The 15,751-nt window shown below is 37.9% G+C and overlaps 1 protein-coding gene across 2 annotated transcripts; it reads left to right on the top strand.

The window, feature by feature from the left end:
• Positions 1-44: 44 nt before the first annotated feature.
• On the top strand, positions 45-15,731 carry TAF9B (TATA-box binding protein associated factor 9b). Of its 2 annotated transcripts, XM_082447456.1 has the most exons (8): positions 51-4,202; positions 4,842-4,923; positions 5,520-5,656; positions 5,732-5,866; positions 6,669-6,744; positions 9,067-9,177; positions 10,573-10,729; positions 12,626-15,731. In XM_082447456.1, the coding sequence occupies exons 1-8, from the start codon at positions 4,152-4,154 to the stop codon at positions 12,654-12,656; spliced, it is 780 nt and encodes a 259-aa protein (XP_082303582.1). In that variant the 5' UTR covers positions 51-4,151; the 3' UTR covers positions 12,657-15,731. The 2 variants fall into 2 exon arrangements, with proteins under 2 accessions (XP_082303583.1, XP_082303582.1); XM_082447457.1 differs by lacking the exon at positions 9,067-9,177 and having other exon boundaries at positions 45-4,202.
• Positions 15,732-15,751: the final 20 nt, after the last annotated feature.

The raw sequence follows: 15,751 nt of genomic DNA, 5'->3' as shown, positions 1-15,751 counted from the left end.
GGTATGAAACTACAAATCAAAATTACAGGAGAAAAAGTGGGAAAAACAAACATGTGAAGAGTAAACTACATGCTACTAAAAAAACTATTGGTCTCTGAAGAAATAATGAGAAAATCAGAAAATACCTTGAGACCAATGGAAATAAAAACACAACCTTCCAAAATCTATGGGATGCAGCAAAGCAGTTCTAAGAGGAAGTTTATAGCAATGCAGTCCTACCTCAATAAATAAGACAAATCTCAAATAAACAACCTAACTTACCATCTAAAGGAATTAGAAAAAGAACAGAGCCCACAGTCAGCAGAAGGAAGGAAATTATAAAGATCAGAGAGGAGATGAATAAAACAGAGACCAAAAAATAGAAAAGATCAATGAAACCAAGAGCCTGTTTTTTTAAAAAGATAAACAAAATTGATAAGCCATTAGCCAGGCTCATTATTTTAAAAAAGAGAGGAACCAAGTATACAATAAAAAAAAAATTAAGAGGAGAAAGTACAACCAGTATCACAGAAATACAATCATTTGCAAATACTATAAATAGTTTTATGCCAACAAATTGGACAATCTAAAGAAATGGATAACTACCTAGAAACATACAATCTTCCAAGACTGAGTAAAGAAGAAATGGATAATCTGAACAGATTAATTACTAGTATTGAAAATGAATCAGTAATCAAAAAACTCCCTACAAGCAAAAGTCCAGGACCAGACAGCTTCATGGGAATTCTACCAAATATATAAAGAAGAGTTAATACCTATTCTTCTCAAACTATTCCAGAAATTGAAGAGGAGGGACCACTTCCAAGTTTATTCTACTAGGCTACCGTTACTCTGATACCAAAACCAGACAATGACATTACATAAAAAGAAAATTACAGGTCAGTATCCCTGATGAACATAGATGCAAAAATTCTGAACAGCATAGTAGCAAAACAAATTCCACAATATATTAAAAGAATCATACACCATGATCAAGTGGGATTTATTCTAGGGACGCAAGGATGGTGCAATATCCTCAAATCAATCAATGTGATACACCACATTAACAAAATGAAGGATAAAAATCACATAATCATCTAAACAGATGCAGAAAAAGCATTTGACAAAATTCAACATCCATTCATGATAAAAAAACTCTCAACAAAGTTGGTGTAGAGGGAACATATCTCAACATAATAAAGGCCATTTATGACACACCCACAGCTTACATCATACTAAATGGTGAAAAATTGAAAGCCTTTCCTCTAAAATCAGGAACAAGACAAGGACGCCCCCTCTCTCCATTTCTATTTAACATAGTTATGGAAGTCCTAACCACAGTAACAGACAAGCAAAAGAAATAAAATGCATCCAAATTAGAAGGGAAGAAGTAAAACTGTCACTATTTGCAGATGACATGATACTATATATTGAAAACCCTAAAGTCTCCATCAAAAAAAAAAAAGAAAAATAGAAAAAGAAATGTTACCAGAAAGGCACCTGAGTTAAACAGGACTCTCATTTCTTTACTAAAATTTAACTTATTTGGAATCCAACTTCAATTTCATGAGTTCAAATTACCTTTGTGCTTGAAAACCTTTTTTCCCTGAGAAAGAAAGGTTTAATTTATGATGACATCTAACATGCTTCAGAATGTTCAAAAAGGATGGATATTTTAGACATGGACAAGACTATATGATGAATGTGTAGATGCAAAGGGCCTAATTGACTGGCAAATAGCTGGTTTACCAAGACAAGCCTCTAGTACTAACTGGATGGGCATTTTTTGGAGAACTGAGAACTAATTTCTACAAGTCTAAAAACCTGCTATTTCTAGTAAGTAATATTTAGGAGTATTCCATACTCAAACACTTTTTTGAAAGGATATTTAGCTTGATGTCATCACACTGGACTGACACCAGGAATCAGTCTAATGTAGGCTTGATAAGAGCAGAGATGGATATCAAAATGAATATTATGTTTGATCTTATTCAGTTTTACCACTACATAAAAGAAGGATGTTCTACAGTCTGCAGGCAGTTCAGAGAAGTATTATTAGAAAAGAAACAAAGAGTAAAAATACCCTACTGTACTCTGGTGCCAAAAGGAACATTTCATTGTAATTTTTTATTAAATATAGGCAATAGATAATAGCTGTTTAACTTGCTTTATTGTGTTTACATTCTTCTTTTTTAGTCTTACATTTATGTATATTAAAAATATACAATAATATGACCTAAAAAATTTAAACAACCAAGAGTTGAAATAAATTGCTGTGACAGGACAGAAATATGAAAAATATGGTTAAAATTAATTAGTCCTATTAATTACTACTAATTGCCACTGCTAAGTAGTCCTATTGTTTTATTTAAATATCATGTATGTAACAGAAAAGTAAATACTGCAGAAAAACACAATTTTAAATGAACATCTATTTTCATATTTTTATATTACAGCAATAACACATGTGTACAACTATTTATTACATCTTATGGGTCTTTTCATCTAGTACAGCTGTGTCCCGGGTTGGCTCTCTAAAGGTTGGTCACCCCAACGGTACAGTACCATTTGGGTAGGGGAAAAAGATATAAACAAGGTAATATTTGCAAATTAAATAGACAAGAAACTGGTAAACAGTGGTGCCTTCTGCGAAAGAGAAATGAGTGGCTGGAACAAGCCAGAAAGGCTTTTTCTTAGTTTTTAAATATATTTTAAAATGTTCGTACCCTGCGTATATGCTACCTATTCGAAAATCATTATTAGTCTTACATAGAGGTTCCCCGCACTGAGCTGGGAAAGGCGCTTGCGTAGCGTGGGGATCAGTGTTCCTCCCGGAACCACAGTGTTAAGAACACATGGGTCGTGGGGAGACCTGCTCAGAGTTCAAGATGGCTGTGTGGTGGACAGATTCAGACAAGCCCGATGAGGTAAGACGGTGGCCAAAACTGAAGGGCCCCCCAAGCCCCAGAAATCAGTTTGAATTTGTGTGTGTGTGTGAGGGAAGCCATTAGAGGGTTTTAAGGAAAGGAATGCAAGTATTTGGTTTATGACTAAGAGATCTCTCCGGTTGTGTAAAAATGTGGGGGGGAGCACAATTTCGGGGTCCTCTTGCTGTAGCCTTGGTAATTAGGGCTGTTAGTTTGGACCATTAGCATGGTAGCACTGGATGGAGATGCGGAGCCACGGACAGAGGTTTTGTGACTTTAGGAGGTCGCCCTGACAGGACTTGGCTGCTAGACTGAAGTGTGGCTTGTACGGGAAAGAGCATAACATGGCTGACGGCTCTTCCCGCCTGGGTGGGTCAGAGTGCATTTCTCAGAAATGGAGGGCGTTGGTGGATGTGGAGGAAGAAGAAAGAGTTCTCTTTGGGACACTTAAAGCCAGAGACAGTTAACTGATGCATGTTTTTTGAAAGACACTCAGGCTGTTCTGTGGAAAGTGGGAAGAAGGCATTTGGGGCTCCAGCGGCGAATCTTGCAGGCGGTCAAAGGCTTTAGCTTTGCATCAGTATGAAATGAGCAATTATGACACGGCTTTGAGTGTGAGGAGAGCTGACCAAATGCCTGCTGGGTGGAGAGCAGACCATAGGGTAGAGTTGCCAGATTTAGCAAATAAAAATAGAGAGCACCCAGTTAAATTTGAATGTCAGATCAACAATAAATCATTTCGTAGTGTAAGTATAGCCCATGTAATATTTGGGATAAACTTATGCTAAAAACGTGATCATTGATCTGACATTCAAATTTAACTGGGCTTTCTGCATTTGACCAGGCAGCACTACTACAAAGGCAGGTGGAGGCAGGGACTCTGCAGACATTCAGGGAGAGGGAAGGGGCCAGGGTGGCTGCAGGGGACGTGAGGAGGGACCCCAGAAAAGACAAGGGTGGCCCTTTTCGTGTACTTTTCCGGGGAACAGCTCTGGGAAGGCGAACTTATCGGTCTTCCAAGCGTTGGCCGAGGGCTCTTCGGGGAAGGCTTCGGCGCCGTGGGCTCCCCGCTAGCCCGGCCTCCCTCTGCCTCCGCGGGGCGGGCGAGCGGGCGGCTGGGAAGCGGCAGCCAGAGGAGCAAAAGGAGCGGCGCGGTAACCCCGCCCTCCGCGCCCGCAGGGGTGGAGCCTGAGCGAGGACTCCGCGAGCAGCCCTCTCTCCCCGGATGACGAGCAGTAGGATAACATGGAGTCGGGCAAGATGGCGCCTCCCAAGAACGCTCCGAGAGATGCGTTGGTGAGTGCGAAGGATGCGAGGCGGGGTGCGAGGCTGGGCGCGACCGCAGCCGGGGACCCGAGAGGCGGGCCCGGGGGGAGGACCTGATGATGGGCTCGCGGGTCGACTTTAGCCATGCCAGGGCCGCCAGGAGCTGGAGATTCGAGTGCCCTGGACCCCGGGGCTCTCTCCCGCCACCCCGGCGGCCCAGCCGGAGGGAGGCTGGCGGCCCGCCGGATGCGCAGGCCGGCCGCCCGGCTTTGTCTCCTGGGCCTCGGGCCCGGGCCGCCTAGTCGTCCCGCCCCGTCTGCGAATCCTGGCTCGCGCCTCCAGTGTTCTGATGCAAAGCTATCCCGGTCGCCACATATGAAAATGACAACCAGCTGTAACCACCCCTACCTCGACTGGGAAAGCCAACCCGGGCCTTTTTTCTTCTCTTTGCCCCCGCCCCCCCCCCCGCCAAAAAAAAAAAGTTTTCAGCAAAGAGATCAAGACGAGATTTGGTGTGAACCTGACACACGCTTGGGAGGAAAAGGATGAGTACAAGTTTGCAACCCAGAGAAGGGGGAACCTTGTATCATAAATATAATTACTACCTTCGGTCCAGTCTTGATTTCTATACCTAGATTATGCATCTGGCGTTTTTATTTGAACCCACAGGTGATGGCACAGATCCTGAAGGATATGGGAATTACGGAGTACGAACCAAGGGTTATAAATCAAATGTTGGAATTTGCTTTCCGTAAGTTAACAAAACACCAAAATTGCCTAACTTGTGAATTTTAAAAATCGTTCATTGTAAGAACATTTTCAACCAAAATACTTTAACAGTTAATGTCATAACATGTCATTATACACTTGTCCAAACCCACAAAATGTAGAGTTCCAAGAGTGAACCATAATATAAACTACGGACTATCGGGGATTACGATGGGTCCGTGTAGGACTATCAGTTGTAACAAACGCACCACTTTGCAGGGAACATTGATAATAGAGGATGCTATGCATGTATGGTGTCAGGGAGTATATAGGAAATCTCTGTATATTCCCCTCAATTTTGCTGTGAACCTAAAACTACTCTACAAAAATAAAGTCTTAAAAATATGTGAAGAAAAAAAAAACAGTTAATGTTATAGAATTCAGAAAGCAGTAAAAAGGAGCTCAGGCTAGGGAACAGTATATTGTGATATCTGTTTAAAATTGATCATATAGATAGGACAATTAGATATTAGAACCAAAATTCATAAACTTTCTGGAAATTAGTGAAACTTTTTAAGAAAACTGGCCATAAATATTAAGCTATTTTCATATGTTTAAAATAATGTTTTGTTCTTAAAGGATATGTGACTTCAATTCTGGATGATGCAAAAATTTATTCAAGCCATGCTAAGAAACCTAATGTTGATGCAGATGATGTGAGACTGGCAATCCAGTGTCGGGCTGACCAATCTTTTACCTCTCCTCCCCCGAGAGATGTGAGCAAAATTTTATTTGAAGTTCATTTTACTTATAATTTTTAATTGTAGTTCTAATAAGGATTTTTATTTTAGTTTTTACTGGATATTGCAAGACAGAAAAATCAAACCCCTTTACCACTGATTAAGCCATATGCAGGACCCAGACTGCCACCTGACAGATACTGCTTAACTGCTCCAAACTATAGGCTAAAGTCCTTAATTAAAAAGGTAAGAATTTTTAGTCATCTTAGCTTTTAAAAAGGGTAAGATGTGTTAGGGGTAAATAGTGCAGTAAATTAAAGGCTAAGATAATTTACTAGGATTTTTTTAAATTTAGTTCCTTGAAAATACTATGTCTGTAATTAGCTGCTATGTTAAAATATAGAATATATGATCCAAGATTTTTAGGGCTAAAAGGAACTTTACTGTTCATCTGACTCATCAGGAAAGTGAGCCCGAACTCATCTATGAAGTTAGTAGCAAAGTTAAGACTGATTCCCAGGTCTCATAATTACCAATCTTTACACTATACCATAACAGAGTAAATGATATACCATCAAGCATTGGACTTGCTTTCTGAAATATGACCTAAGGCTCTCCCACCACTGAGAAAGTTCTCCCCACACTGGGCTACCTCTGTACCTCTGAAATTCCACTATAAGGAAGTTTCTTAGTGGGTTAAGATATTGACTAGTTAAGATTAAAAAATCATAAGGAAGTTAGCTGTTATCCCCAAATAACACTCTACCTCAAACTTTAAAACTATATAGAATTATATATTTTATATATATATTCTTATCCATGTTTATATAGATAGGTATTGTTTGTATTATATGTGTGTGTATATATATAGATACTTGTGAAAACCCTAGTTTAAATGTTGCATTAGAACACTGAACAGAAACAGGACATTCTTGCCATCAGTTATCTATTAATAATTCACATCAGCAATCCTAATTTCATTTCCTGGTTAAGTTTAGGTGTCAAGTCTGAACAACATTAAAACTAATTTGTTTTTTAAATCCCCTAGGGACCTAACCAAGGAAGACTAGTTCCACGGTTAAGTGTTGGTGCTGTTAGTAGCAGACCTACCACTCCTACTATAGGTAAGTGGGAGAGGGAAATGGCTTTTCTGGCTGGTAAAGAAGTGCCTCAGCACTTGATTTTGAACTGTAATCCAAGTAAAAAGGTGAGTCAGAAATTCCGATATGTGTTGCCATTAATACATTTACTCGTCCTCTAGTAAAGCTATAAACATATTTTATCAGATTTCAAAATGAGAAAGCGACAAGGAATATCTGATCCCAAATGAGTATAGAATTGGGCATTACCCAACACTGTTGCCGGTATTAACTATGGTAGCAAAAACAGAAGTTTAAGCAGTGTTCTTTCTGGATTTTATACAAATAAAGTTGCCAAACTCACTCACAGCAGTAGCCTACTTATTATCAGAAATTAAATTTCTGAGTAAATTGGCAAGAGATGCAATCAAAAGAAATAAGTTTAAAGTATACAAAAAGCTTAAGACTATCAAAGAAAATCATTTTTGATGTAACCTTTTCAAAAGTAGTACTGATTATCCTGTATTGGTCAGTGAGCACCCCTTCAAACTGTTTCCTGTGTCCTTTGTGACAGGTCTCCATCATTCTTTGAGCACTTCTTGCTTCCTGGCACAAGATGTTCCAAGCTCATCTTATATTTTCCTTACCCCAGTCCTAGAATCAGCCATTTCTCCAAAGAGCCCTGGTTCCTCTTAGTGGAGAATGGCATTTAGAAACCATAATGTCATTGTTGCTTAGATAATAAGGAGCACATAAATAATGGATTTAGATTTCCTGATTTTTTTGTCCTACGTTCCTGCTGGATTTCTTTCATAGTCAAAGTCTTTTCAGAAAAAAAAATCCCCTTCTCTTTGACCAGTATTGATTTCTTAGCTCTTATAACTTGAGTACTGTAGATGTCATATAGCTCTAGTGTAAGCAGCATTTCATTTTTGAGATGTGTAGACAATCTCTTCATATTTTCAGGGTGTGAATTCACATTTCAGCATTTTAAAACCAGACTGGTATAGTACTAATTATACACTTCTAATTATATGCATGGGACCTTTGTAGACAGGAGTTTGCATATATAATTTGTGTAACTTTTTGATCATATACTGTTTATCTGTGGGTTCATATCTCTTAAGTGAATACCAACTTTTTAAAAACTCTAGGCTGTGTTAATCAGTTACATGTGTTGGCAAGTTAACCAATTTTAGGTATCAGTTGTGATTTTTATTCCTAGTTAGATATTTATTGTACATGTTTTAGAGATTTTTAAGTCTACAGTGAGGGAGCTGCTAAAAACTATTAAAGATGCAAGTTTTAAACTTTAAAAAAATTTTAAATGAGTTTTATAAAGCATAAGACCTAAGCATATACTCTGTTCAATTTTAAAACCTAAACTCCATACTTACATAAATGTTAACAATTTCCTTATGATAATGGACAAGAAAACATCCACCTACTGTGAATTTTCTTGACAAAATAAAATACTTATATTGCTTCATTAAGCTTCACCAAATTCTTTGGACCACTCCTTAATACATGGAAAACTTACCTAAAGATGGAGATATGTTAGGCTTTTGTTAGATGCATGTTGATTTAGCTTCATGGGCATAGTAGACACCTCCTAATTCCCAGCAAGTGACATAGAGATTAAAAGTGCCACATAGGGCTTCCCTGGTGGCGCAGTGGTTGGGAATCTGCCTGCCAATGCAGGGGACACGGGTTCGAGCCCTGGTCTGGGAAGATGCCACGTGCCGTGGAGAAACTGGGCCCGTGAGCCACAATTACTGAGCCTGTGTGTCTGGGCCTGTGCTCCACAGCGAGAGGGGCCGCGATAGTGAGAGGCACGGTGCGTGCACCGCGATGAAGAGTGGCCCCCGCTTGCCACAACTAGAGAGAGCCCTCGCACAGAAACGAAGACCCAACACAGCCATAAATAAATAAATAAATAAATAAATAAATAAGTAAGTAAGTAAGTAAGTAAGTAAGTAAGTAAGTAAGTGCCACATAAGGTAATTAATAGAAAACTTGGGCCTTTAATTCTGTTTATTTAAATGTTCAACTTCATGACTTCATGTAGCTAACATTCAGTGCCAGATACTGTGTGAAGAGTTTTACATGGATTATTTTAATTCTCACAAGAATCCTATGAAACAGTATTGTTATCCCCATTTGATAGATGAGAAAAGCACAAAAAGATTAAATAACTTGCCCAAGGTCACTTAGCTAGTAGGTGATAAAGCCTGGATTCAAACTCAATCAGATCTTTCATTAATTCCCTGTGCTTTGAAGGTAGTTTCTGGTAAGCTAAAGGAGAGCAGAAATTGAACCTGTATAATAAGTCACCTAACTAACATGGTCTGTTAATTACAACTACAGCAACCCCACAAACAGTGTCTGTCCCAAATAAAGTTGCACCTCCAGTGTCAGTGACAAGCCAAAGATTTACGGTGCAGATTCCACCTTCTCAGTCCACACCTGTCAAACCAGGTAACATGATGGGCAGGGAGGGCATGGGGGATTGAAAGTGGTTCTTTTAAAATATTTTTCTGAATTTTAAAATTTGTGAATGATTTGTGATAACAGAACAGTTTGTATTCCTATAGTAATAATAAAATTGTTTTAATATCGTAACAGGAAGGCGGCCGTAATGCTGCAAATCTGGGTTCTTCAGAGGGGGTCTATAAACCCACTAAAATTGTATGAAATTTTACATATATGTAACATTTTGGGGGGAAGGGAGAGATTTCAACATGATCATCAGAGTCTCAAAGAACCCTGTGAACTAAAATAAGTTATGGTCTACAAATCTCAGGCAAAATCACTTAGGGTTAAAGCTCAAGAAAATAATACAACTTAGTATATATCAAATGAAAACTGTACTTTTATTCATTTCACGGAAGTATATGTAGAAAGTTAGAATAATATAAGTAGAATTCTGTTATAACATAGTTTATTCATGAATATGTTTAGATTTCACATCTTCTGAAACCTAACCGTACACCATAATATTGGTCTGTAAGGAAGCATGATTCCTGACCTTGAACATGTGCCTCTAGTATGTTCCATGATGAATCCAGTGCACTGCTTCCCATGACTGAGAACTAATTGAAATTTTAAGTAAATTAAAAACAAAAAACTAACAGAACTTCTTTAACCTTATACTAGATACTAATTTAAGTACTTTAAAGCATTAAAAAATGTAATTTAACTCTTAATGCAGTATAATTATCTATTTCTACTATGATATAGTTTTACTTCATGCTATTGAAATTGTTATTAAAATTACATTCAGCTTTGTTGAATACTTTTTACTCTTAGAAGCATTATACTTTGTGTATTCTTGCTTTATGTCTCATTTTTAATTGAACATTAAGGGAATGTAGTATTTTAATCATAACTCTTTATCTAGAGGCCTGTTGCCATTTTTGCGATTTATGAAATTTTTGTCGCCAAAAAAGGCAGGATTATGTTTTTTCCTTCCAGATTGAGTTGGTATAGTGTATTCTTGGCTGTCAAAATACTCATAGCTTTGGGACTTTGAAATGGTAAATATTCATGATGTGTGAAAAAGCATATACATAACTGTATGATCTTAATTACATAAAAATGGATGCTTAGTTATGTAGATACATAAATGAGACCTAAAGGACACATCAATCGGTAAACTGCTTGTGATTATGGATGACTTTGTTTTTTGCTTCTTGTGTTTTTTGGTTTCCTATTATGCACATGTTAACTTTTAAGAAATAAATGTTATTTTAAAAACCTTAAAAAAAGAAATTACTATTAGAATTACATTTCAGCTTTGTTGAATACTTTTTACCATATGTTTCTGATTCTGTGTAGTTCTTAGTTTGGGGGTGTTTTCTCCTCTGTTTACAGTTCCTGCAACAACTGCAGTTCAAAATGTTCTGCTTAATCCTTCAATGATTGGGCCCAAAAATATTCTTATTACCACCAACATGGTTTCATCACAGAACACGGCCAATGAATCAAACCCACTGAAGAGAAAACATGAAGATGATGACAATGATACTATGTAAGGAATATAGTGCAGTCTCTATGCATTTCAAACATGTAGTTGGTTTTGAGCCCAGTATACCAAACTAGAACATTCTTGATCGAAAACTTAAATGTAGCTGCAATATCTTTTACCTTAAAGTGTTATATTTATTTCTTAAGGGTACCAACGTTTTTTCATTAGGCTTCAAGTATAAAAAGTTAAGTGCTTGTTTTTTAATGGTTTCATTAATGTTGAGTCCTGCTACGGTAATTCTATTTTTGGAAGCAGTTTTCTGCAATGTATCTGACAGCAACACTTAAGTTTCACTTTCTACAGCCTGATCAGTGGACTAATCTTTAACAGCCTAATTTCTAATCTATATTTAAATACTTCTTTTGTAAGATAAAATAGTCACTTTTATTGTCACCAACTTTTTTGATCAGATCTCTCGATTTAGCAAATATTTTTGGAGAGGTTGGATTTAGAGGGATTCTAAATCCATTCTGAATATATTTAAGCTGTTTCTTGATGTTCCCTAACCTCCCACCTCCTCAGCCCCATTTCTAGATCCCATTCATTTTCTGCACCACCTCATCCCCACAGGCTTAGGTTTCTCCCTATTGCTCTTAAATTTAAAAGGCCAAAACTGGAACTTTAGGAATATAATTCCTGATAATACAGCTCAGTGTCATTTTCATATTTTTAAAACCTGCTTTACATGCCTGATGGTCTATGGTTCACTTTAACCAGAAGGTTTGCATTTGCTGTTTTTCTCTCCATACCAGAGCAGTTGGGTTTTATCCCTTGCCTTTTATGCCCATTGAGCATTACTCTGCTTTTGACAGGTAGTTTGGGGTCAGTTACATTCAGTTTCAGTCTTATATTCCAAGTTGATAACTCCACCGTATTTCACAATTTGAAATTTAACACAAAAGATGCTATAGCTTAAAATCTGCCTTGATAAGTATACTTACACTGGACCTAGGCAAAACCACTGAAGAGCAAGTGTTTTCTTCCTTTTTACCATACATATATATGCTTTGATCACTACTGCTTGAACCCCCCTATTGGTATAATTCAGATTTTTCCAGCTTATTGCTGAGGATGTCACACATAAGATGGGATCAAACCTGAAAGTTTTCTAATGGTTTTCCTTCCTCTAGAAGGCCAACACAAACAAATTAGTGTGATGTGACTTGCGTTTAGGTGCACTCTGCATAAGCTTCCCAGTAATGTTGCTAAACACCTTTCCCTATTTTCCATTTATACACATCTAAACATCTTATTGAGAAAGACTGCAAAGCTTTCAAAAATATAAACAGGCTTGTGTTGTTTTTGTTTAAGTAAGTTTGACATATTCAACATAGGAATACTTTTGCAGAATTTCTACAATAAATTTTTATATCATAATTTAGAACTTATAGCCAAGGATCCTCAAAACTGAAAACACAAGTAAGTTTTATCTTAGGATGGTGCTTGATACATCAAAGAGAAATAGTCCAGTAACAGGGAAGAAATATCTCATCAAAACTGTGATTCAGTGTTTTTGGATATTAGGAAAAGGTGATACCAGACTTATAAAAATAGATCTGATCATCATAGGAGAGAAATGTTCATTATATAGCATAGGATGCCATTACTTGAATGTTCTCAGGGAGGCATGTCAAAAGGCCTAGGTTCTAGTCCTGGCTCCATCGCTAACCAACTGTGTGACCTTACTTCACCCATGAGCCTTGTTCTCCTCACTAGTAATAGGAAAATAACACCAACCCTGCCTACCTCACAGGGATGTTGTGAGGGTTTAATTGGTATATGTGAAAGTTCTTTCAAAATTGTAAAAATGCTGTATAACTCTAAGGAATTGTTAATGTATTTGTTCCAAGATTATTAATAAAAAATTGAACTTACTGTATTTCTCACTTTTGATTTAAGGGATTCAAAGAGGATGAACAAGGCCCAGTAATTCTGAGGTCCAAAAAGCAATCAAGATTTGCTTAATGGATGATTATAAATCAGGGAATTGCTTGCTTTTATTTGGAATCATCATGTGACTCATCATAATGAAGCAAAATAAATATGAAAGGATATGGGTTTAAATCTGTTAATAACATAACATGCTCTGTCTTTCTTTAGTGGGAATTTATACATATAATTGAGGTTGCAATCTGAGTGTTCATTCTCTTAGCCAGCCAGTGGGTGGTTTGCCCTTTCAGATGAAGACTGCTTTATCTTGCAGATCTCCCTTTCCTAATTACATCCACCCAATCTAGCATCAAGAATGACTTTAGGGACTTCCCTGGTGGCACAGTGGCTAAGAATCTGCCTGCCAATGCAGGGGACACGGGTTCAAGCCCTGGTGCAGGAAGATCCCACATGCCGCAGAGCAACTAAGCCCATGCGCCACAACTGCTGAGCCTGTGTTCTACAGCCCGCGCACCACAGCTACTGAGCCCACGTGCTCTAGGGCCCACATGCCACAACTACTGAAGCCCATGCACCTAGAGCCTATGCTCCACAACAAGAGAAGCCACTCCAGTGAGAAGCCCATGCACTGCAATGAGGAGTAGCCCCTGCTCACTGCAACTAGAGAAAGCCCACATGCAGCAACGAAGACCCAACGCAGCCAAAAATTAATTAATTATTTTTAAAAAAGAATGACTTAAGGCAGCTCTTGTCCTCCGGCTTCCAAGTGGAATTTTTTAAAAGATGTACTGATAGTAAATGAGGTGAGGACACTGTCGTCCCAAGTTCTTCCTTCTACAAGTAGGAAACAAGTGTCTTTGATCTGAGTAAGAATATAGGAATACAGCCACTATGCAGGGAGAATGGAAGATGTGGCCTAAGGGGTCCAGAGTGAAGAGAAGTACTCAGGAGGTAAGGAAAAAAACCATCAGAACGACAGGTACAAAGCAGCGTGTATAATTATGCCACCATACACCAACACACGCGTGCACACGCATACCCTTTTTATATGCATTAAGTAGCTCGAGATTGAAGGAAACCAGTCTTACAGTGATTGATTGCTTCTAAGAAGGGAAACTGATAGCTAAGGGACTAAGGTAGGAAGGAGTCTTCTCATTGTACCCCTTTTTGACTTTTGTATCATGTACTAGAGGGAAGTTTTGGACATAAAAAGGAAAAGAAAGGAAGTAGGAAACACTGAACTAAAGAAGAGATTGAACTCATTTATGATATGATTATAATTTTTTTTCTATATACAGGCATACATATGTTGTCTGGGGGTTAAAAGTGAATTTGCTACACTTAAGCCTAAACCTTTGCAGTGTTTTATCAATAATTCATAACTCTGTATTAAATCAGGAAGCACATACTTGTACAATTCTAGTTTATATACGCATAAGTTGTTTGTTATATACTTTCTTCCTTGACTAGGTTGTAAATTCCTTCAGGAGATAAGTGCTGTCATCTTATACTGCCTCTATTATGTCCTAAGCATATAGCAGGTACTCAAAATATTTGGCTATTTGTGTTTCCCCATTTTCTGGATTAATGACTGAAATAAATGGGGAAAAGATCCTGGAAGCAGGGTCTGGTAGAAATTACTTATAAGGTACAATCAGGGGTTGATGGATGGACGAATGGCAGTTGTAGAGTCTAAGTGTTAGCTTTATGGGTGTTTACAATTCTTTCAATTCCTCTGTACATTTGAAATAATAAAATGTTGAGGGAAAGGTAATCAGTAGGGGAAGAAAGTCATCAGTATGCTAAAGTTCTGGCCCGGCTATGACATTAATTCTCTGGATCAATGTGTAGCATCTCTGGGCCTCACCTACAAAAAAGATTGTACTAGAATTCCTGCTTCTCAAACCAGGGTAGAGCATGCCATTAGAGATGTGCAGAAATATGGTGTTTTTTAAAATTAAGTACAACTATGGGGACAGTATTAAATACAAATGAATTTTTAGAAAAAAATCAAGCCTTCAAAATTTGTTTTGTTTAAAGCAGCCACCAAAATTTTCTTTTGCTGTTCTCTCCAGAGTTAAGCAAAAAAGTCCTAGTCTAGAAGAATCATTTCAGGGAGTGAGGCACACTGAAAAAGCACCAGCCTTTGGAGTCAGACAAACCTGGACTTGAATCCCTGCTGTTACTGGCTCTGTGATCCTGTCCAATAGTTTAACTACTTCTTTATCCATAAAGGTGAAATACATACTCTAGTATGTAAAATGCCCAGCAGAAAAATTCCGGTTAAACACAGCCTTTTGAAATTGCACCGTTTACCTCTGCTCATTCCTGAAACTCCCATTAAAATGACAGGAAAGAGAAAGGAGGGAAAACTACAAGGACAATAAAAGAATAAGAATGTCATTGAAATCGCTTTGGCCTTTTGGCTAAGATCAAGTGTAGGATGTCATTAGATTTTCAGCAATGACAGTGAATCAAAGGCTTTAAGTCTGAGAAACTGATATGTAGGCTGAAATTCTACATATAACCAAACAGGCAAATATAAGAGTTGAATAAAGATATCTTCAGACATACAAAAAATTTTGCCTCCTACGCTCTCAATTTCTCAGGAAGCTAGTGGAGTCTTGTGTTTCACAAAAAGGAGAAGTAAACCAAGAAAGAGGGGGAAAACAGATCCAGGAAAGGGAAGGTTCAACACAGGAGGTTAAAGGAATCCCCAAGAGTTACCCCACAGGGATTTCCTCTGGAAACAGGAAACCCCAGGGCAACAGCTGTACAGCCAAGGTAGGGGACAGCCAGTACAAACTGGAACAGGAACACAGAGGACTGCAGGAGGGACATCTCTAATAAAAATGAACCAACTGTCTCATCTGTTTGAATATGTTGGGAATGAATCAGTGATAGATACACAGAAAAAAAGAAACTAGTTTTTAAAACTATTTTTAACTCCAAAGAAAATTAAAAGATACATAAGTAAATATAATCATGGCATATGACATAGCTCAGCTGTGAATAATATTTATAATCACAATGTAGACTCTACTGATCAAATCTAAAATTATGACAAAACTATACTGGGAGAATGAAGAAAGGGACATACATATGGAACAGAGGCTATAAGAGGGCTAAATCTTC

This window comes from Balaenoptera physalus (assembly GCF_965194825.1).
Source record: "Balaenoptera physalus genome assembly, chromosome: X".
Lineage (NCBI taxonomy): Eukaryota > Metazoa > Chordata > Mammalia > Artiodactyla > Balaenopteridae > Balaenoptera > Balaenoptera physalus.
Note: the sequence above shows the minus strand (reverse complement) of the source record. Positions and strands in the feature narration are given on the sequence as shown.